Here is a 24,395-nt window from a genome sequence, read left to right on the forward strand (position 1 = left end):
TTACTCTTACACACAAAGTAAACTTTGGTGTTTATGAGCACTAATCTTGCTCCAACAGGAGGTATTGACTACTAGGTAGAACTTCACCCTCCATCTGACTGAATGACTCCTTGGGTAATTCATAACCAGTAATGACCTTGCAATGCTTTCTCTCTTAACTGAAGTGCAAGATGAATGTGATATGCTGCTAAATGCCTGATCCAAAGCCCACTGAAGTCAGTGACTTTAGGTGAGGCCCAAACTGCAGAGTGATATCCAATCAAAGTTTGATTTACTGATCCAATTTAGGAAAAAAGAACAAAACTGAAAAGAACAGGAGTACTTGTGGCACCTTAGAGACTAACAAATTTATTAGAGCATAAGCTTTCGTGGGCTACAACCCACTTCTTCGGATGCATATCTGAGTGTGGGGGGGGGGGGGGGGGGAGGGAATCCAAATGTCAATGTGAGTTAGCAGTAGCACGCAAAGGTTTCTAATTACTCCGGGCTAATTCTGCATTGAAAACCACACACCATATTGTATTGTGGAAAAGATCCTTTCTTCCTATGTCTGTTTTTTCCCCCCTCCTCTATAATAGTAGTTGCTGTGTCACAACAAGGTGATATTTAATCCAGTACCTGTCAAGTTAGTATGAGTTTCAGATACCCAACCTGAAGATTTAGATACAACTGCTTGAGCAGATTAGACACATACACACAAAGGCAATTGGTTTTCAGATACATAGGTGGATATTTATATTGTGGACCATCTCTGGTTGAAAACTGTAAGTAAGATCCCCTCCCTCAAAGTGTGACATATTCCTTTTAACAATTTCCTTAAATTCTAATAAAGATGTTTTGTAATTACTTCCAAATATGGTAGGGTTACCATATTTCAAGTTCCCAAATAGAGGACATTGGTGGAGGGCAGGGCTGAAGAAGGGGTAAAGTTTCTACTGTACAGTTTCTTTCTACTTTGAATATCTCACATTTATAAATAACAAGTGTAATAGCCTCAAAAATAAAGGTAAATCAAATTTTAATGTACCTTTTTACATGCAGTCAGTCATTTTCTGCTGCACTTCTTCCTGTTGTGCCAATGCATATTTCTCTGGAGAGCATATCTTTCTCAGCAGTGGTTGATTGCTCATCAAGTAGCCATGAAAGTCTCTGCAAGATGTGTGCTTGAAGTTGTACTGTACAAGCAGGATTCCTTTCAACGACTCAACAGTCAATACCGTGCTACCTTTACTTCTGCACTGCTGCTGGCGGTGGCACAGCCTTCAGAGCTGGGCGCTTGCCCAGCAGCCACTGCTCTCTGGCGGCCCAGCTCTGAAGGCAGCGCCGCCACCACGAGCAGCACAGAAGTAAGCACAGCAGCCACTGCTCTCTGGCAGCCCAGCAAACACACACGCCCCTAATAAGGCACGCCAGGAATTGCAGTTCTTCCAGAATCAATGTTGGAAAAGGGACAAGCCAGGAAAAATCACGGACATGTGCTCATATTTCAAAAATCCACACGGACAGAGATCAGAGGACCAAAATAGAGGTCACGTCCGGGAAAACCCGGATGCATGGTAACCCTACTACATGGTCTACATTACGTTATGAGAGTAACACCAGAACACATTTCCAAACTGAAAATTATTCATCAAAATAAAAGGATTTAGTTAGAATTTATATATTTAAAGTAATCTCAAGCCCAGGGCTGTTGTGAGAATTGGCACTCTGCTGGATATGTAAGCCAAGAAGTATAATGAATTATGATGTTATAAATTAATGTCATAAGTTGTAAGAACCACACACACTGATTACAAATATAATGTATAGAACCACAGAAATGTAGGGCTCAAAGGGACTGCAAGAGGTCATCTAGTGCAACCTCCAGATACTTATTGTATACTTTATTCTTTTGAAAAATCAATTTATTTAAACCACAGTACAGTACCATTTTTAATATCCAAGTGTAACACAGTAGCCAGTGCCCAAGTGCCCCCTTGTGACAGGGTACCTCTGCAATACTCTGCCTCTGCTTTCCCTATCTTCAGGGTTTGTTAAATAAACTCCACCCAGTCTTCCTTCCAATCACAACCCTTCTTTGGGTTGTTTGTTTATTTTATTAACACAACAAAGATCCCAAAAACAAACCCAAAAGAATCTTCCACCCAGCCTTAAGCTGAGCACAACGCCTTTCTGAGGCACTGTTCCTTCCTCAGGGACCACTGCAGGAGACCCTTTCTCCCTACAGTTCCCTCACTGCAGAAGACCCCCCTCCCAACAGTCCCCTTCCTATCCTCACTGAACTCCCTCTGACCCCTTATAGAGCAGGTGCAGCACCGCCCCCTTAATTGTCTCAACTGAGAGCACCTGCTCTGACAGAGGGGCTGTCAGGATTCCCTTCCCACTCTGAACTCTGGGGTACAGATGTGGGGACCCGCATGAAAAAAACCCTAAGCTTATTTCTACCAGCTTAGGTTTAAAACTTCCCCAAGGCACAAATTCCTTCCTTGCCCTTGGTATCGCTGCCACCACCAAGTGATTTAAACAAACATTCAGGGAGGGCCACTTGGAGCCCTATCTCCCCCAAAATATCCCCCCCAAACCACTACACCCCCTTTCCTGGGGAGGCTTGAGAATAATATCCTAACCATTTGGTTACAAAGTGAGCACAGATCAAACCCCCTGGGTCTTTAGGACACTGAAAAACAATCAGGTTCTTAAAAGAAGTTTATTTTTAAAAAAAGATAAAAGAATCACCTCTGTAAAATCAGGATGGAAGATAACTTTACAGGGTAACAAAAAGATTCAAAACACAGAGGATTTCCCCTCTAGGCAAAACTTTAAAGTTATAAAACCAGGGATAAACCTCCCTCTTAGCACAGGGAAAATTCACAAGCTAAAACAAACGATTTCCTTGCTATTATTTACTATTTCTGTAATATTAGATGCTTAGTTCAGATATGGCTTAGGGAGATGTATTTTCCCTGCCCTGGTTCCTCGCTGACCCGGAAAGAACAGAGGAACACAAAACAAAAACCTTCCCCATGGGCGGCTCTATGTTTTTTGCTGCCCCAAGCATGGCAGTCAGGCAGCCTTCGGCGACATGCCTGCGGGCGGTCTGCGGTCACGCGGATTCGGCGGCGTTTCTGCGGGTGATCTGCTGGTCCTGCGGCTTCGGCGTACCCGCCGCTGAAACCGCGGGACCAGCGGACCTCCCGCGGGCATGCCGCCAAGGGCCGCCTGACTGCTGCCCCCCCCCCGCGGCTTGCCACCCCAAGCACGCGCTTGCTGCGCTGGTGCCTCGAGCTGTCCCTGACCTTCCCCCACAGATTTGAAAGTATCTTCTCCCCTCATTGGTCCTTTTGGTCAGGTGCCAACCAGGTTACTTGAGCTTCTTAACCCTTTACAGGTAAAGGAGGGATTTTATGCTACCTTTAGCTGTATGTTTATGACAGGGGCACTGGACCTATTTCAATCACAGGGCGCTAGCCACCCTGTGATACCTTTAAAGGAACTGTTCTTAGAGGTATACATTTTAACAAGCCCCATAGCATCATTTTAATTGATAAATGTGTCAGTACTTTAAAAGTGCTAAAAAGCAAATTGATAAACTATTAAGTTTAATTAGGGTGACCAGACAGCAAATGTGAAAAATTGGGACGGGGCTGGGGGGTAATAGGAGCCTATATAAGAAAAAGACCCCAAAATTGGGACTGTCCCTATAAAATCGGGACATCTAATCACCCTAAGTTTAGTAAATCTCTAATGTGATTATACCTCAACTTGCAAAAAACAGCATGTAACTTTTGTTAACTTTCTGGATTAATTTTCTCTCTATCCTCCCTGTGCAGTAACTCTGGAAAGGACAAAGGACCGTACAAAGCCATTTTGTATTGAGAACAAACCAGCAACGTAGCAACATATTTTTCTGCTTGCAAATATTAACACTATTTAATTAACTGTTTTAGAAAAAAATGAAAAGAAATGTGTGTGTGTGTACATATATATATATAATTCAGAATGGTTTTCATATATGATATGTAGTATCCTAATATTATGGAATCACTTTCACATGGGCTGTCTGAGGAAACTGATGAGAATAAGATGGCAAGACAAGGTTCCAGATACTTAGGTTCTCATACTGGCAGACATTCGAAGCATCCATACTCTGTTGATGAAATCACAGATGAGACATGCAGGCTATGTCACCAGAATGTCAGATGAGTAACTGCCAAAGAAGATCTTTTATGGCAAGCTAAAGGAGCTAAAGCACTCTCTGGGAGGCCAGAAAAAACGTTTCAAGGACTCCCTCAAGTTATCCTTGGGGTGTTTCAACATTGACCCAGAGTTTTGGGAAAGATCTTGCTCATCATCGTTCTACCTGGTGAAGCCTCATCCATACTGGAGCTACAGTCTATGAGTAGAGGAGAACTGCTGAGGTGAGCAGAAGTGCCATCAGCGTATAGCTCGCAACAGCAGCATGTCCACTGTTGATCAAGTAACCCATAGCAGCATCTCTTGTTCAGTGTGCCACAGACAGTTCAAAGCTTAAATTGGCCTGATCAGTGACTCGTATTCACAGAAGCCAAACCAACCAATGATGTCATGGTCATCTTCACACTCGAAGGACAAACAACAATGTAGTATCCTACTATTACGGAAGTTTTGTATGCAAAGGACTCTAGGGTATAAGCACATCATATGGTAATCTGACAATAAGCAAATTTCCTGTTACTATAATTTGCATTATCCCTCTGAAAGTAAAGACTGGGTTGCTGTGTTATGATAGTTTTAGGCCTCTCTTTACCTATGACCTCTAGGACCCAATTCTCTCCTCATTGACATGTACAAGTTCCATTGGATTCAATAGGGATTGCAGCTGTGTGTCTGAGAATAGTCTTGGGACTATTGTGTGCACTGGTTTTGTGTCTTTCAATATCTTAAGTGCTTATATATTTGTCCATTAATTATCTGCTTCTGATATTGTACACATTCATTTAAACTAAGTAGTTGAAGCAATATATCATCTCCTTATGCCATATGTCCTGTATTTTTACTGTTTAACTATATATTAAAATGTAATAGCTAACATATACCTTAATCACTACTGTTAGTTGTATAAATAATATTTACTTTAAAAACTGATAGTTAAACAGGTATTGTTTAGTTCTCATAAAGAAACTTGGATGAACAAGATCCATGTTTGATGACTTAAATAATATTTACAGTATATGAGCTTAATGGCTGTCCATCATATTATGACAGTGTCACAGCATCTTGTATGTTTTCTTGTGGCTATATAGTCCAATCTGCGAGGAACAAGACTGTGAACAGATGTTGTATAGAAATGTGTAGGCTGCCACTGAAGACATGGCATGATGCTTAGCCCTTTTTTTCAATTTCCTTTTACCAAGTTCCTTAAATTTGTCTAAAGATGTTTTGTACTTACTACCACACCTATATGATCCACGTTACACTGCGGGAGCAACAATTCACTCAGCACACATTTCAAAACTGAAAATTATGTGGATCTTTCTCGAAGTGTTTTCAACCTTTATTGATAGATACTATCCATTCAGGTTTGTCTTTGGCTGGGTCTTTGAAGTTATCAATATTTATGCTCCAGCATGTGAACAAAAGTCTCCAGAACAACAAATCAGGGTTTCTGTGGTAGAACCATTTGAATTTCTCCTGGAAGTTCTGTTTCTCTTGCAGAAAAGCATGTGTGCCATTTTCCAGTTTTTCCCTGTACTGCACATACACTAACCACAGACGAGACCCTGGACATATGTGGAGGAGATGTCTCACCTCATCAGCTTTTTTTCAGTTTGTAATCATTCAATTAAAAGAAACAAAAGATATTTTTGCATTGATACAAATGATGGCATAGCTGTTTCCTAATTATGAATTCAGTCATTTGAGGATGGTAAGGATATGCCTGCTGTTTTAATACAATATTTAATATTTATTAATGTAATAATTTAATTGCAGAAATTCAAATGGTAAAAGCTACTTAAAATACTAACATTGTTCCAGTTTTATTGCATCAAATAATTGTGTCTCACTTACATCTACATTGTGGTTTTTTCATCCTTTTTTCATTCATAGTTATATTTGATCACAACTCTGAGAGGCTTTTTAAAAATTAGGCCCCAATCCTGCAGACATGTATGTATGTTTAATTTTATGCAAATGAGTAATCCTCTTGGCTTCAGTGGAATGTTCACATATGTAGGTGTTTGCAGGATTGGGACCTTAGCTGGTAAAATTCTAAAAATAGAATTTAAAAAATACCATGTGAGCCAACACACATATGTTAGGCGGTAGTATACACCATATTAATGGCTATTTTGCACAAAGTATTAATATAATATACCTTACACATATATAAGTGTTGGGAAGTTATGTTAACTGATTGTATTATGCTCTCTCCACAGTTCTGTTCATCCATGCCAGGTATCCCACAACACTTTGCAAAGCTGAAGTCAGCTTTGGAATTAGAAAATAGGAAGCCTGTCAAAGCCAAGATACATGAATGGTGTGTCCTAGCACAGGTTGGGATGTACCTCTATGCCAGACTGGTTTGGAATGTAGTGTTCAAAACAGAGATAAGAAAAGTACAGAACAAAACAAGTTATGGAACTTGTATTGCCCTCAAGGCACTGTCCTAGTGTCCTGCTCTGTGGTTACAGGTACACTAACACAAGTGCCTAGTGGCAAGGAATGGCTCAGTCAGCAGCGGGATTCTCTGCTGTCCCCTAGGCCACACAAGGGTTTAAGGTGAGGTACCCTGACATTTATAGACCGAGACAAACAACTGGGATAAACAACTTACATACCACCTTATGCCTTTCATGACATCGGTTTGATGCCTCCACTTGTTCCTGATATCTCGGACACAACATCCTTATTAATTGTTCTGTCAGACCATTTTATCTTGTACTAGATTGGGGTATATCTGTATTAGACTTCTAAAATGTATTTATGTAAATATCTAGTGCCTAGAACACTAACAACAACTTTGCCACGTTCATGTACCAAACAGTGAACTTGTAAGTGTAACCCACATGCCTCCTGGATGTGGTGTTCTGTCCCATCTAGTGGCACCAAGACCACCTAGAGAGAGAGAGAGAGTTAATGAGTCTGCTCTACAGCCTTAGCTAAGAGACCATATGGCTTTTATCTCATGCAGTAGAGGCTCATGTATTTAGCTCCAGAGGTCCCAGATGAGCCCCCACTTGTAATACCGACAGATCCCAGTCGTCAGCGGGCAGGATCGAACCTGGGACCTCTGGAGCTACAGTAATTGTACAGTAATTGTAAAGTTTTTTTCTTTCTTATTTTAAGTTGTGCATGTGCTCAGTAATGTTGATGCTGAAACAACTGGTTATGTAGTACAATTAAATGTTTTATTTAATTGTCAATATAATACCCAGAGTGAGTCTATGTGAAAGCAGAAGATCTCTGATTGTCAGAAGGCCCAAAGCCTATACTGATTTTGTAAGGTATTATAAATAAATATTGGGGGTTTAGGTCCTGTGTTATATTCTTAATTTTAAAGGAAAAATAACAAATCTCTAGTTAGTGATGTTAGTCTAGCTAGGGTGCATTGTAGCTGCTGTGCTCTAATGGTTCATATTTGGAGTGTTGTACATAAAAAGGAATTTGAAATGATTAATTCTCTGTGTGTGTAACTGTCTTATGGTGAAGACTCGTACTGGATTCCTAAGAAGAGAAAGAAAGTCAATCCTATTATAATTTCCCATTTTAGTATTTGGAAAGTTTCCTATCGAAAATCCAGCTGTAGTCTCTTGCAAGGATAAGAATTCATGCTCTGTGCAAATACTGTGTCAGAGAGAGGAACTATGTAGCACAGAATTAGTAAATAAATTGATTTACCTCACCTCTACATAGGTTACATTAAATGAACATGCTGTGAGATAAGAATTGCTTCTCAGAAGGAAGGTATGTATTTTCGTATTCTATTGCTTTGTCTTTAGACAATAAATGTAGCTAAGTTTGGTTATTGAGAATTAACTGTGAGTGTACTCAAAAAACCTTTTCATCAACAACTGTAACAGACAACAGCTAATTAGTGACATTGCACTTATTATGACATGAACTGCTGATTCATGCTGTTTGGTGATGGAATATGACTTTGGCAAGATATGTGAGCACATTGAGGTCATAGTAAAAAAGGATTAGCCTCCATATTCTGCAGTGCCACCAACCTCTTTTGTCATCAGTTGCTTTGTGTGGAAAGTGGGGGCATATTTAAAAATGTTACTTTTGGGAGTATGATGAGGACTGTGTGGGGCTCACAGGGGTGCACTCTGCTCAGTGACAACCAATCAAAGGGCCTGCTGGAGCGACCAGTCAGGGACCAGAAGGGCCACCTAAAAGGAAGCAGCAGCACCAGAGCAGTCAGTTGCTTCCTGGAGCTGAAGGAGAGAGGACTGTGTTCCTGGTTGCTGAAAGAGCAGCAAGACCAAGGACAGCTCAGTGCTGGCAGGGACCGGGGAGCAAGAGAGCTCCTGGCTGGCTGCTAGGACTGAGTAAGAACTGAGCCTGGGGAGGGCTGCAGGAAGGTAGTGTCTCCAGGGAGGAAGTCCTGGGAGTACGGCCCCATACCAGGGCTGGGACTACTTAAAGACTGAGTCCGGGAAGGGCTAGAGAGACACCAACCGAGGGGTACTGAGATAGGACCCAGTGGACTGTACACCCTGGAAGGGGTCTCTTCTGAGTCACATACAGACAATATGTGTGACTTGGCTGGAGGGCTGAGTCACTGAAAAACCACCTGAGAAATCACCGACAGGGGTCACTGCAGACAAACCCGACCGGAAGGGGTGCTCATGAGAGGTTGGTGCCACCCCATTCATCAGATCATGAATGAATATATTAAATAACACTGGTTCTAATGCAAATGCTTGGAGGCCCTAGAGCGAACAACTTTTGCCATGATGAAAATTGACCATCTATACTTGCTTTTTGTTTTCTGTCGCTTAGACAGTTTCTAATCCATAACTATTTAGTTTTTTAATCATCTAGTGCAAGGAACTTTCTCAAGGGCTTGTTGAAAGGCCAAATAAATTATACCAAAAAGTTCTTCTTTATTCAGTTTTGTTGTCATACTCAAACAATCATAGTAGATGGGAAAACGTTTTCGTTTTTTTCCCTCATAAAATACCTAGATGGCCATAATTTAACTGCATTTAAATATCATTTCACCATTTTTTCTGATACTGAAGGCTCAATAGTCTGTAATTCCCAGAGTCACCCCAACATCTTTTAAAATATAATTATAATACTTGCAACTGCCCAATTCGTTGCTAGTGTAAGATGATTTAATATGAGCATACTTTCATTAGCAGCTCAGCCACTACACTTTCAAATTTCTTCAGAATACTCTGTCTACCATTCATTCCTGTTGACTTGCCATTTATTATATAGATTGGGTCTAGAACCTCCTCTTTTCACACCACGATGTGATGTCACCTCATCTTTATAACTTGAAATGAGCATGTTTCTCAACATTCGCTCTGTCAATCATCCTCCTGCTCCCCAGGAAAAGCTTGCGAGAAGGGTGCATGTGTCTTTCAGTTTGCCCTGAAGATCAGTAAATCTGGGTTGTTGTGAAGTGAGGAAGTCCTCCTGGATTCCCAGTACCCCTTCCCCATCATTATTACTAGGGGAACAATGAAGGAATGTGAATAATAAAAATGTACTAACCATGAAGTTGTGTATGTTCAAAGGAGTATCTCTGGCCCTTTATTTGGAGAGGGAAAAGGAGTTGGTTCCACACATTACTTTGTTCTCTCCTAACCCCAAAGTGGAACCAAGAATTGGCCCATTCCTCCAGCTCTCTCCCAGCATCCTCACTCTCTCACCACTGCCCTCCAAGTTCTCCAGCTCTCTTCCCTCTGCATTGCATCATTATCTCTTCCTTTGCTGCCCACCAGCCTTCTGGATTAGAAGAGCCCCTGGATATAACCTTGTAGGAGTAAAAAGAACAAGGAGTACTTGTGGCACCTTAGAGACTAACAAATTTATTTAAGCATAAGCTTTCGTGGGCTAAAACCCACTTCATCGGATGCATGCAGTGGAAAATACAGTAGGAAGATATATATATACACACACACACACACACACACACAGAGAGAGAGAGAACATGAAAAAATGGGTGTTGCCATACCAACTATAACAAATGTCATCAGTTAAGGTGGGCTATTGTCAGCAGGAGAAAAAAAAAACCTTTGTAGTGATAATCAGGAGTGTAGCAACATCTTTCAGGGCTGTTATCTGCCTGTGCCAAGAGAAAGCTATTTGTGTTTGACTCCATCTGTTGTGCTTACTGCCTTCAGATGTTGTAAAGCTCCTTGGCTGAACTGCTGCTGCCCATGTCCAAAAGCCTGGCTGGCAGCTCAGCAAAGGAAATGCACCACAGCCACAGGCAGCTCTGAGGAGGCCTTTCAGGTCAGGGAGCCTTTATAATCCAGGCTAAGCCCTCCACTGGCCATGGATTTTGTGTGCCTCTAGCTTTGGGTCTTAGTAAGAACTACGGCAAATAGATGAGAGGAGTTTGGAGGACAAGGAAAGAGGCTGATGAAAGGAGATATTCAGATGTAAAAGGAGCATGCAGAAGAACAAAATATGACATGAAGACAGCAAGTTTTAATTTTTGTATTTTTATAGAAAGTTGCTTCAAAAATATGATTAAGTATATACATTAATAATGCAATACATACAGGTTTATGTACAATATATACACGGTAGCAAAACATCCTTTCACCTATATTTTATCTATGGTGTTAACACCATGAGCCAGAGCCTTCTGGCATGTTCTTTTATCTTCTTTCATCTTAAACTTATCTACAAGGAAAACCAGAGATGTTAGAGATGGAAAAGACCTATTAGAACACCTAGTCCATTCCCCTGCATATGCAAGAATCTTCTTTATAGTGAATTTATTAGTGCATTGTCATATAAACTGGGCTTTCAGCACTTTCCTTGGGAGACCCCATTTCACAGCCTATTACATCTTACTGTCAGGACATTTTTTTTGACATTCACCCTAAATATTCTCTTTCTTCACTTCATCCTGTTACTTATATTTATATCCCCTTAAACCAATCTAAATAACGTCTCTATCGCCTCCACATTTAGACCCTAACATTTACTACATGCTCTGATCCTTAGTCACTGCTTAGCCAGGAAAAAATATGGAGCTCTGTTAGTTTTTTTCCCACTGTAAATGAGTTCTTCAATAACTGTTTCTCTTCTGTGAACTCCCTCCAATTTGTCAATATCTTTCTGGGAATGAGATGCTCAAAATTAAAAGCAATATTTCAGATGCTTCCTGCACCCAAGCTTACACTGGCCCATATGTCACTAACAGATTTCTTGGGAAGCCAGGAGTCAACAACAATCCTGCAGAGAATTATGGGGAAAGTCTGTCTCTAAGGTTTCCAAAGACAGAGGTCCCTCTCAATCCTACTACCCCTCCCTATCCTATCCAAAGTCAAACTGGCCTGCCAGCTGCTTCTCTTTGATCAGCCACAGTGGAACACTCGTAATTCAGTGGACCAGGCTAAAGGGGGTGGTCAATTCTAAAAGGCAGGGACCATGTTTAGCGAGGAGCTACAGCACCCACAGCAGGAACATACTTCCTGTCAGACCCTGTCCTACTGTCTCTCCAAGCCAGCAAGAGGAGGTATGTCAGGCACCATGGGCAGCAGCAGCTGCTATCTTTGTCCTCCACAGTCCCTTCCTCAAGAGAACTGCCCTCCAGGTCAGGAGGAGCAGGAGCCCCTCTCCCCCTTCATAACCTGCTTTCTAGTCCCTGGAGAAAAAGGGAAGGGACTCCTCATGTTCAGTGAAAAAAGGGATATTTGGGACTTGTGAATCAACTAAACTTCGTAGAGCCAGGGCACTGGCAGAAAGGAGGCCTGAAGAGGAGATCATGACCTCAGCCAGCAGAATCAAGTGTCTGTCCCCTGCACCTCCTCCTATGAGGTAAAACGGAGTGGGAAGCTGTGGGAAATGGAGTGGAGAAAGACACACAACTTTGTTTAAGGGACAGTTTTTCAAATTAGACAGGACTCTGAGTGCTGCCAGGTGATGTTATCTGCCTTCGGGTTACTGTAATTTGCCTTTCCTCTCTCACTCTTCTAAGAAATAATCTAAAATTCACCAGACCACATATAGGACCCTCTGGGGACTAATATGGAGAACTGCCCTGGCAAAATGCTTACACACTGGCAACCACACCCCTACTATCTCCAGAGGAGAAAAGATGCTCCAGGTCCTCCATGCAATTCTAGGCCAAAAGAAACCTGAGCCTCTTCCCAACTCCTTAGAGATAAAAGTGAGCCTTAGCTCCCTCTTCTCCCCCACTCCCTTTATTTATTTATTAGGGCAAAAACAGAAGCTCCTGAGAGAAGCACTCCCTGCTGACCCAACAGTATCCTTGGCCTGGATCAAGAAAGGGAAGCCCTTTGGGGTTTAGGTGCCTAAGTCTCTGTAGATCTGGGTCCTTGAGTCCCTGTTTTTCCATCCCTCTGAAGGCTAACACTATCTGCATCCTAACACTGTCTGTCCTTGTTTCAAACCTCTCTGGATCCCTCGGATTATAGTAAAGAACCTTCTTCTGTCTGGAAGACTAAAGATCTCTCTCTCAAATGTATAGATGGGTGTTTGGTCTGGGCTGTGAAGCTCCTCGTGGTTTTATTTTTGGCATTATCTTAAATAGCGTGTCTATTATCTGGTTATAAAGAACATTTGTATTCTTTTGGAACAAGTTATAATCCATTCTGAACTACAGTAGGGCATGCATGTATTGTATATCATAAATCTGAAGATATTGACGCATTTTGAATTTTTCTTCTACACTGTGGGATTTTCATTACAAATCAAAAAATTGGTCCCAGACCTCTATTCCTCTTCCAGTATCTTTGCCAACTGTTGCTAGGTTCTGAACACACTATTAAGTGTCACTTCTTCCTGCCCATTTTCTACTGTCCCCATCCTCCAGTGTCTGCCTGAACCGCTATGAAGGGTCCACTTTTACTTCTTGTCGGAGCTCCTGAAATCCTGCCTGCAGCCCTGGTTGGGAGCAGGAGCCAGTGAGTTTCTGCTTTGAGACTCCATGCTGGAAGAAGTTGGTGTGACACCACCTTGATGAGCTTGTGTGCTGGGAGGAGGAGGAGCCAGAGAGCTGTCACCATGCTCAACTGGTGTGGGAGGAGCCGGTGAGTCGTCATCCTGCTGATCTTGTGCGCTGGAAACAGGAGCCGATGTGGTGGTGTCCTGAGTACTGGGAGGAGGAGCTGGCGAACCACTGTTGAGACAATTAATATCTAAACTAGGGGTTATTGAAAATAGTTTTGAGACTCCTACTGCTCTTAATTTCTGAGCAGCAGAGTCTGTTTATTTATTTAACTTTAGCTCATTTCCTCCCTTGGCACTCTCTTTTTCCTTGTCTCTCCTCAGCCTGATGGTTTTCAGATGAAGTTTTTTTCTCTCTGCTTGGGACCCAGTAGTGAAGCACTTGTAGATCTGAATTGTGGCCTGGATTTTGAAATTTTTTTTTTTTAAATTTGCTCCCTGCAGTGCCACCAGAATAAATTGGTTATTGGCCTGTGCATGAGTTGTTACTGCAGCATTACATTATCTGCTCCATTTTTCTTGGGCTCCCTTCCCTGCACTCCATTTTGGGGAGGTGTCATGAAGGGGCTATAGATCTACTGAGAACTTTTAAATCTCTTTTCTAATTTGGGAGTATGGTTTTACATTTTCGGTTTACCATTTTGGAAATAATTATCCCGCAGATATTTTTTCCCTTTGCATTAGTGGAAATTTGGGCAGGGCAATGGCATATATATATATGAGAATTCAGAGGTTCATCTTGTGCCTACTGCCCAAATATAATATACTGGGAACTGATATCCAATCTTTAGTTCTTAGAGGACACCTCAACTAATACTGTTATTTTATTTATGGTTTCTTCCTTTGTTATTGTAACTGAATCAATATAGATTTGTATTTGACCACACAGATGTTGGAAGTACTTTTAAATCAGTGGTTGATACAGACTTTTTAGGGCCAGAAGACTTTAGGAATGAGTGGTCAAAGAATAAAAAAAAGTGACACGATTGTCTTCAATTTTGTGTATAGCCCAATCCATCTAGGATATTATTACTAAGTACTTTTTAAAGGAAAAATAATCTACATTATGAAGATACTGTGATACTTGATTAGATAATACTCTTGTTAATAAAATAAAAATAACAGTACTTAGCTCTTATACATTCTGATCAGCATCCATTGGATTATGGAAATTTTTCCATTGGTTTCAATGGGCATTGGATTGGATATAAATGCATTTTTTTTTAAAGGGATGGTAAGTATTATTTAAAAATACTTACTGCCCAAAGACCTTCCCTTTTAATTATTAAAAAGCAATTGGGAAAGTTATGATAGTATTATATCTAGCTCCATCTCTCATAGTTTCAGGAATACTTGTATCTTTACCACAGCAGAGGAAGCAAGAAAGCAGCAAAGTTTGTAGATCATCAGGCCAGAAAAAAAAAAAAGAGATGGATATAAAAGAATTAATTCGCTGCCATTGCAGGGACCTTGGGCATTGGTTCACTTTGGTCCCTCCTATTCTTTGCCTGTGGCATGTAATAGATTAGTATTCTGTGAGCTGTAATACTTTGGTCTATTTTCAGTTCTTGGGTTTAGTGTACTGGTCTGGGTGGTGGTGGTGGTGACCTGTGATATTCAGAAGATCAGACTAGATGATTTGGTGGTCCCTTCTGGGCTTAAACTCTATGAGCATTCACAATGGAGACCAAGTATGTCTCCTTTTCTTATAATGTATATAGTGTTTATATTATTTTTCACAACCTGTGTGAATTTTTGAAAAATATACTTTCCGATTTTCAGATAGTTTTATAACATTGTTTGAGGCTATTGCTGCTTTCATGAAACAAGACAGATTATAGTGAATTGACACATGGTTTGTACTACAGATAACAAAGGGCTAATCTACACGTGAAGATTAATCCAGAATAAAATAGTGTGTAAATTTAAAACAGATTAATTATTCCTGATTATCTCCATGTGTAGATGCTAATATTCCAGAATAAGAGTGTTTTATCCCAAATTAACTTAATCCACTGTGAATCCACTTTGGAAGTGGATTAAGTTTATTTGCAATAAGGCACGCTTATTCTGCTCCATCCACAAATGGAGTTAGTCAGGAATAACTCCCCCTGTAGACAAGCATAATGATTGTTTTAAGGGGCCCTCTCATCCTTGGGAGAAATAGCAAAAACATACAATACAGTAAATTGTATTCTATCCATGCAGGTGTATTTATATTTTTGGGGTTATGTGTTGCCTTATTGTTATCCAATGAGTGAAAAACAAATATGGAAATTCTTTCACTTGCTATTATCTCAGTGGTTCTCAAGTAATAACCCATAGACCACTGGTGGAGAGTGGAGCACTTCCAAGAGGCTTGGGGAGTAGCAGGTATCATAATAGATTAGTGTAGTGTCTGTTAGTTTTCAAGCTTCTTACAATGTATAGTGCAGTCAAATACTGTAATAGGATTTGGATTATTAATGGACCCATTAAACTACAATATAGAGTACATCTTTTTATCCTATATGGCTGCTTCATTTCTTTCTTTGTCGGATGTTTCTTTTAGCATAAATTCAACTGTGATCATATTTATGGATGACACCAAAACTGTAGGGGCAGCAAATACATTACCCATGCAGCTGATACTGCTAAACTCAAGCCTCCCTTCCTGGGGTTAATCTTTATTCATCATTAAAGTAACAAAACCTTAAGGCGAGACTGTAGTTACCAGTCTATGTCCTGAGAACTTTGTGAGTAAACCCCTATGACCAGTCACAGAATTGCAGGATCAGGTTCACAAGCCTTAGTCCCAAACCCTCCTGAATGAGGAGTATGGTCTGTCTCTGCCAGAAGTCCTGCTCTTCTCTGTATCCTCTCTTTTGCTTCAGAGGGGCTCTGGCCTTTTCCATTCCTTAGTGAAGCTAATGAAATCCACTTGTTCTGGATAAAGATGAGTCAGCGGATCAGCTCTACACTTCCCTACAGGGTCTTACAGCCTGACACCAGGTTACAGTTAGAATTCTGAGGTAATCTATCTTCTACCTGACTAGAACATTGTAGGGTGAGATCCTTATCTCCTCTCCAGCCCCTTTAAACCAGATACAAGGATCAGTGCAGCATAAAGGGTCCCTAGGGGTATGTCTACACAGTAGTGTAGACCTGGGCTCAAGCCTAATCTTCCTTGTACCCACACACCAATTGTGTTAACCTAGAGCTCCCAGAACCCTACAGGACTGGAAGGTCCAAGCCAGTGTTAAACTGGGATCTAGGGTCTGAGCCCTATTGCTTTCCTGTGTGTCCTGGAAGTCCTCCAAGTGTATCCCAGAGTTCCCTGCATCAGAAGACCAGCATTGCAGGCAGCCAGAAGTGCCATTATTGCCTGGCCAAGTGCACTCCTCATTCCTGCTCCTCTCGTGGTGGCAGCTCCGGCTCCTCCTCGCTGCTGTGCAGAACTTGCCCTGAGCAGGGAAGCAAAGCTGACAGGTGGGAGGCAGCTCCCAGCTGCTGGGACATTGGGGACCATCCCTCCTCTGGCCGTGCTGAGCCAAAAGCTCTGCTGCTTCCCCCTCCTTACAGGGGAGCCGCTTGGTCCCTGCTCCACTCTGTCCCTTGCTCCTGGGCCTCCCTGGGGCTGTGTGTGCAGGAGGACCTGGACTGTATGCACTACCAGGATGGTGAGTGGGAGCCAGCCCCAAAACTTCCCCATAGTCTCCCCTGGTGGTGGCTCTGGCTCCTCCTTGCTGCAGGGAAATTTTGAGGCTGTCTCTCACTCCCCTCCCTGGTAGGGCATGTAGCCCAGGCACCCCTGCACACACAGCCCCACAGAAGGTAAGGGAGGCCAGAGAGTGGAGCAGTGACCAAGCAGCTGCCCTGCAGGGAAGGGGAGCAGCCAGGGTGTTGGGGTCACCCTCCCCTGGCCATACTGAGCTGGGAGCTCTGCTGCTCCCTCTGTTTGCAGGGCAGATGGTTGGTCCTGCTCCATTCTCTAGCCCTTGCATCTGGCTCCCCCCCAGGGCTGCGTGTGCAGAGGTGTCTGGGCAGCATACACTGTAAGGGCAGTGAGTGAGAGACAGCCCCCAAACTTCCCTGCAGCCTCCCTGGGAATCCTTTATCCCTGCCTGCCGGGGTGCAGCAGGGGCAGGTGTAAGGGATCCCTGGGGGTGCTGGAGCACACTGCACTGCACCAAACTGGTGTGTGTTTTCATCTGAAATCTAGATTTTCAAAAACAAATAAACCAGCCTGTAAGCGAGTGGACTCACCCCTGCAGTGCCACCTGCTAGTCTCTTTCAGGAATTAGCTTATCCAGCTTCCAGAGCACCCTCTGCAGGCTGATGATCCACCTTACCGCTGGCCCCCATGTCCCTCCCAGGACCCCAGTGCCCCTTTCTCTGGGGTGCTGCCCCTCTGGCAGTAACCACTCAGGGTCTCCCCACCCAGGGGAACCCCCACCCCCTATCCCCACCTTGCCTCCATGCAAGGCTACTGCCAGTCACCAGCTAGCCCCCATTCCCTGGGGCAGACTGCAGTGTATGCCACTCATCACTGGCAAGGGGGGGGGGGGGTTTGACCTGCTGCCTTCTTCTATCACCCAGTACCTCTATGGGGCTGGAACCAGGCCCTACAGCCTGGGGAGCCACCAGCCTGGAGCTCCCCTGCTCCTCTGGCTTTTCCCCAGGCCTGCCTCATTCCCAGGTACCGCTCAACCTTCCAGCAGCCAAGCTTATCTCCCTCCTTAGCTAGAGGAGAGACTGCTGAGCTTCTGGCTGCCCTGGCCTTCTTATAAGGCCCGGTTAGTCTGTTTGGGGCGTGGCCCCAGCTGCAGCCACTTCCCCCGATCAGCTGGGGTTTTGCTCCCAGCCCCAGCCCTAGCCCCAGCCCTCTGCAGGGCTTTTCCAACCCCTTCCGGCTGGAGCTGGTGCTCACCCCGCTACACAGCCAAACAAAAACTCTTTCATTGAACGTCCCATTTTAAAAATGAAGAACTACAAAGTTTCATTTTAATAGTTTGACAGCCCTGGAGACTGATGTCCTGATTATCCTCAGAACAAGTGCACAGGGGCATTTTTCTGCCAATGTGACTCAGCCTAGAGGTGGAGAGCCCAATTCTCAGATTAGATGGTAGTTCAGTATAAAGCCTTCTCAAACTACAGTCATTCTACTGAGACTGCCACCAGTGGAGCTAATTATGCAGTTTTAGGGTACTCGTGTGCTCCTTATGGACACCTGAGCCCCATCAATAGCACTGTCCCAGTTGGGGAAGCAGGTGGACAGTAGAGTTTTCCTGCAGTGCACCATGTTTGTAGGGCTAGAGTGTCAACATTGGTCAGGGGGCACTAGGCACTTTGGGATATGTTAACTTTGACTCAGGTCTGTGCACTGCAGTGTGGATGCCAGAGCCCTAGGTTCGAGCATGGGTCAGAAAATTCTTAACCTGGGGTTAAAATGCAAGGTAGATGCTCAAGACCAGGGTTGCCTGATGTAGGTCAGCTGACTTGAGCCCCACTTACCCTAGGCTAACATTGCTGTGTTGCATATCCTAAATGTCCTGTATTTGGTTGGGGGAGTTCCCCTGGTGCAGGCATTGTCAAAGACAGCTGTAAGGCTGCTTTCTGAGGGCTCATTTGTAAGCCCTGGTGTAAAGGGCATGCCAGGGGTAGGACTGGTGAATGTAGAGATGTGTTAGAGGTGAGGCCGTAATGTACAGTATTGCTCTGATAAGATTCTGAACAGCACTGTGGTTCACACAGCAGTGTGGGGATGCTGCTGTAACATAGACAAGCTTCCAAGGTGGTCTAAATTATGCTGGGGACCACTCTACTGGAGCAGCCCAGGATCAGGCATGTCCTGGACTGTGAATTCTGTGCTGCCCCTCTTAGAGGCGCAGCACAAAATCTCACCGTCAGTGTTTAGTCATAGATAGGAGTTGACAATAGACTACATGTACTTTACTGTTAATGCTTTTATTTTTTCTCTGGAACCAGTCAGAATTTTGTATCTGTGAGTTTTTGGTGACTACGGATTGTGTAGTTTTGTTTGTACTACATTGTATGTAATCTCTGTTTTACTACCACACAGAATGTCTTGTAAAATATTCAGATCAATAAAAAGTAAAAAGCCCAAATCCTCGATTGTTTGCCTCTTGGATCAATGTAATATGCAAACTGGCTACAACGGATGATGGTCTGAAAGATTGACTTAAGACTCAGAGACGGAAAGCTGAATTCTGAAGCGGCAGCTACAGAAGAAACAATTGAAACCCCTCTCTCAGATTGAAATATGCCCCCTCCAGTGTAACACTTAAGTGAATAAAAATAAATTTTCTTATTATGTTTCAGATGTATTTACTGCCTGTCCACCTGCAACCCCACTGTGATTCCCAAGAATCCCCTATCCAAGGCCAAAATTTTCCTGGCATAGTGCCTCTGTTTAAGTTGTATATCTGCGAAATCCTGATTTTGTTTAGTGATACAAGCTATTAACATGTGCTGGGTATCTCATGTTTGCCAGTATTTGGGACTGAAGCTGGTGGATATGATATTCAATTAGTTTCCAAGGTATCTGTTAGATTGTAAACTCTTTGGAGCAGGGCCCATTGTTTGGTTATAGTCTTAGCTTTATACATTATCTAGTACAGATGGCCCCTCCAGTCCATAAATAGGGCCTCTTGGCACAACTGCAATACAAACAATGAACAATTGAATAATATATTCAGCAAAGCATTTCTGATAAACTTTAGAGCTATTTGAATAGAGCACAATACACCTGGAGAATAAATTATGTGACAAAACCCAGTAAATTTGTCAAATACCTTTCATTAATATTATATGACTAGCTCTATTTGGTAAGGGGTTGCGTCTAATAATGAAACATGAATTTGGCTCCTGGAGAACTTTCAGTCTGGGAAAACATATAACAGTGTTTCTGTCACTTTCTGAAAGGTTTATAGGTGATGTTTTGTAGACTGTGATAGTTTGTAACTGCATATAGTTTTTGTTATACAGTATCTAGATTTATGTAGATATTACTGTATTTGCATTGTTAAGGCATTGTAATGTTAATTACATTGTAATTAAGTTAGGGAGAAGAAAGCAGTTAACAGAAGACTGAATTCTGCAGTAATCTACTAGATATGAAAATGAAAAACATCTAAAGTGAAGTAGGGACCCCTATAGGTTGTTCTCAGAAGGAGGCTGGAAACATAGTGAATATGCGCTTGGTTTGGTATGCCCTATGGTTTTGGAGTGTAGTGATGCCCTGATGAGCAGCTGTCCTCCCAGCCCTCTCCCTGGCTCCCTAGCCACGGATCCAGTTCCTCATGGAGCTCCCACAACAAGAAGAGCTTCCATGAGGCTGGAGGAGAATGCTGAGGAGCAAGTTTCCCATGCCTGTGGAAAGTGAGAGGAGAATTTGGACCTACAAATTTTATTACTCAGGTACTTTGTGGCAATCCTACTCCGTCACTTTTAGCCCAACTGTAACAGGGACAGTCGCAGTGCTAAAACAACCCCCCTGTACCACAATGCATCACAGTTAAAAATAAAATATTCTAGCTGTGACAGTGTACCCCATAAGGCTTTATGGGGAGGGGGTGCTTATAAATGTATGTATGACATAACTGGAATATGTTTGGTGCTGCCTGTGCCAGGTAACATATCTCCGTAAAGGTTATGGTCTACTATATCTATTCATCGTATTTGTACATATATATATCATTTTCTACTTGAGGTTAAGAATATGGGCTGTATGCTTGCTTGGTTTCTAAGTAAGCTTTGGGAGGCATTTGGTCAGCTTCTTTAGGAAGGAATTCGCCAGGTTAAGTACCTGATCAGGGAACAATGCATCTTGGAATGCTCCAATCCACATAAGAAGTCTTCCTGGAGACATGCAAGATTCCATGTGGGCAATGGCTTCAGCCTGTAAAGACTGAGTCATGCAGGGACATGTGACTTGCCCAGGTGACTCCAGAACTCCATCTTGGAGCTGGACTTTGCATAGGAGGGAGGAGGGGGGTCTCCTCCCACAAGAGAGAGTCTATTTAACCCTGGGGGAGACCCCTCCATTTTGTCTTCAGCTGGCTAAAGAAGGAGCCTCTCCACCCCCCCAGGATGCTTGAAGGAAACTGAAACAAAAGACAGTAGCTACAGGGGTTGTGAGAGATTGCTGGACCCAGGCTAAAGGGAGATTAGCCTGTAAAAGGGAGCATTCTGGAACTGGTGAGGAACTTATCTGTATTTAGTTTGATTAGGCATAGATTTGCGCATTTTATTTTATTTTGCTTGTGACTTACTTTGTTCTGTCTGTTACTACTTTGAACCACTTAAATCCTACTGTCTGTATTTAATAAAATCACTTTTTATTTAGTAATTTACTCAGAGTATGTATTAATACCTGGGGGAGCAAACAGCTGTGCATATCTCTCTATCAGTGTTATAGAGGGCGAACAATTTATGAGTTTGCCCTGCATAAGCTTTATGCAGGGTAAAACGGATTTATCTGGGTTTAGACCCCATTGGGAGTTGGGCATCTGAGTGCTAAAGACAAGCACACTCCTGTGAGCTGTTTTTGGGTAAACTTGCAGTTTTGGGACAAGTGATTCAGACCCTGAGTCTGTGTTGGAGCCAGACAGGAGTGGCTGGCTCAGCAAGACAGGGGGCTGGAGCCCTAAGCTGGCAGGGAAAACAGAAGCAGGGGTAGTCTTGGCACATCGGGTGGCAGCTCCCAAGGGGGTTTCTGTGATCCAACCCGTCACACTAGCATTCCAAATAACGTTATTTTTTAAAATTTAATGCAAAATGCCATGCAAATAAACATGGCCACTCACTTTATGATAGTGCTTTGAAGACTGCTTGAGGCATCAAGGAGGCCTAGTGGCCTGAAACACTGGGGTATGAATCTTTAACACAATTCATCTTGTCACTGCAATAACAAGATCTTTGGCACAATATAACTGCTCTGATTAATGCCTAATCAATATTTCACATGAATTTAAAAGGTGGTGTGAGTCACACCTATGTAATATTGATGCTGAAAAACAGGAGGAGTCTGACAGAAGTACTGTATGCAACACAGATTTGTCTGTTCCATTGGGCCTTTAAGTGAATTGACCGTTTAGTGGTTGACAATGATGTAGGAGAATGTGGACCTTTGGGAGGATATTTCTTTCCAAAAGTCCTAACGTAAGGTCAATAGTTTTGTCCCTCATTAAAGAGGTTTTCTCCAAAAATCTCCACTTTTATTGACTTACAATGTGTCATATAGGTCTCGTTTTCTATTAAACTCTAATTTTTTTGAATGAGATCTGAAAACATTGTAATAGAAATTGGTGACTTCATTAAAAACAGGGACAGGTTTAGTATTTTTAGACCATACCTATATATATATATAAACTGAGAATAATGGTAATCATAATTAATAGCTCTTATATGGCATTTTTATCAGTAGAGCTCAAATCGCTTTATGAAAGAAGTCTGTGGAGTGGGCTAAGAGTAGGAGAAACTGCACCTAGAAGGATGGTGTTTCTCCATGACATAATCCCCGCCTCAAAGATACGGGTCTTTAACAGGTAAATTAATGCAAATCCTGTCAGTATCATCTTATCCAGGTAGCAGGAGTTTCACTATCGTAGCACTAGAAAATCTAGTTGGAGCACAGAACTTCTGACCGTGTCTTTTGGATGTCCTGAGATCTGTGCAGAACTTGAAATCCACTGCTGTTGGGGGCTGAACCTTGTGGAAGTTCAAGTTTCTTACACATTTAATTCATATGAAGAGGACAAAATGGCTTTATAATAGGAAGACTAAATAATGTAGAATCTATAATAGACATATTCATCAAATTAGTCTGTTACTGATTTTGAGGATGTTAAATTTTCTGTCTTTTCTTCCCTTAACTTATTTGCCCTGTGTGGTCTGTCTAGAACAGGGGTTGGCAACCTACGGCACGCGTGTCAAACATGGCACGCGAGCCGGTTCTGAGTGGCACACAGCTCCCCTGCCGCGGTCCCGGCCCCCAGCCCCACTCAGCCCCCTCCCGCCCACTGCTCTCCCCGGAGGGGGCAGGAGGCAGAAGCTTGGTTCTGCGGCAGCCAAGCTTCCCCCTTCCCACGCTTCTTCCCCCAGCGTGGTGTTTTCCTGCCCCGCCTCCTCTCCCTCCCTGGCCAATCAGCTGATGGCCCTAGCGAGGGAGAGGGGGAAGAGCGGCAGCGTGCACACAGCTCTGCAGAGGAGGCAGAGAGAGGTAGGGACAGAGCCTGGGGGAAGGGGGTGGAACAGGGCATATCCCTTCCAGCCCCCTGCCCTGAGCTGCTCAGGGCAGGGGGCTGGGAGCATCCCCACGAGCCGAGCACCCCAGCCCTCTGCCCTGACCCCCTCCACACACACTCAGCCTTCTGCCCTGCACCCCCCACACACCCCAGCCCTCTGCCCTGAACCCCCCCCCACACACTCAGCCTTCTGCCCTGCACCCTCCATACCCCCAGCCCTCTGCCCTGACCCCCGAACCCCCCCCCCCCCAGGTCTGGGGTCCCGGCCGCAGGCCCTGATCAGCCCTCTGCCGGCCTAGGTGAACAGAACCCCAGGCTGGCAGCGAGCTGAGCAGGCTGGTGGCGTAAGATCATCATTTTAATTTAATTTTAAATGACGCTTCTTAAACATTTTGAAAACCTTGTTTACTTTACATACAATAGTTTAGTTATATAATATAGACTTATAGAAAGAGACCTTTTAAAAACATTAAAATGTGTTACCGGCACGCGAAACCTTAAATTAGAGTGAATAAATGAAGCCTCGGCACACCACTTCTGAAAGGTTGCCGACCCCTGGTCTAGAATGAGCAGCCTTGTTGTGCTGCTATGTAAATAAAGAGTACTTTTCTATTTTGTAAAATTTATACAAGGATGTGAAAGGATCTCCATATTCGGCAACTGTATCGGTATGAACTTATATATGAAAGATAATTTTGAGATTACTTTAGTTTCTGTTACTGCAATGGCAGAGACATATATTGAAATACATTTGGGAGGCAGGCTTGCCTTTTTTTTTTTTTAAAAAGACTTACCAAAAGCTATGTTTCTGAAAAACAACTGAATTAAGATCTTTGCTTAAAATTGGCTTCTTGGTGCAATTGTTTAGCTTTTGCCCCATCATTCTCCGAATTAAAGCATCATCTGTATTTGGAAATAACTGTTTTGTGATTCCTGCAAAATAAAGAGATGACATTTATGAGACCTTCAGATCAAAGTGCCAAATCAGGGAAAATATTAAGT

General features: G+C 43.0%; 1 protein-coding gene across 2 annotated transcripts in view; it reads right to left on the reverse strand.

Annotated features, from left to right (window-relative positions):
* Window positions 1-10,688: 10,688 nt before the first annotated feature.
* BEND6 (BEN domain containing 6) overlaps window positions 10,689-24,395 on the reverse strand; it is a 39,923-nt gene continuing 26,216 nt past the window's right edge. The window contains exons 8-9 of one of the 2 annotated variants that reach the window (XM_024216497.2): window positions 24,188-24,326; window positions 10,689-13,318 (exon numbers count right to left, since the gene is read on the reverse strand). In XM_024216497.2, the coding sequence (XP_024072265.2) occupies window positions 13,045-13,318; window positions 24,188-24,326 (413 nt within the window). In that variant the 3' untranslated portion in view covers window positions 10,689-13,044. Of the gene's footprint in view, window positions 13,338-24,187; window positions 24,327-24,395 lie in introns of both variants that reach the window. The other variant, XM_029912425.1, reaches the window with a different exon arrangement.

Source organism: Terrapene carolina, unplaced genomic scaffold (genome assembly GCF_002925995.2).
Source record: "Terrapene carolina triunguis isolate 2854851 unplaced genomic scaffold, T_m_triunguis-2.0 Scaffold42, whole genome shotgun sequence".
Taxonomy (NCBI): Eukaryota; Metazoa; Chordata; order Testudines; family Emydidae; genus Terrapene; species Terrapene triunguis.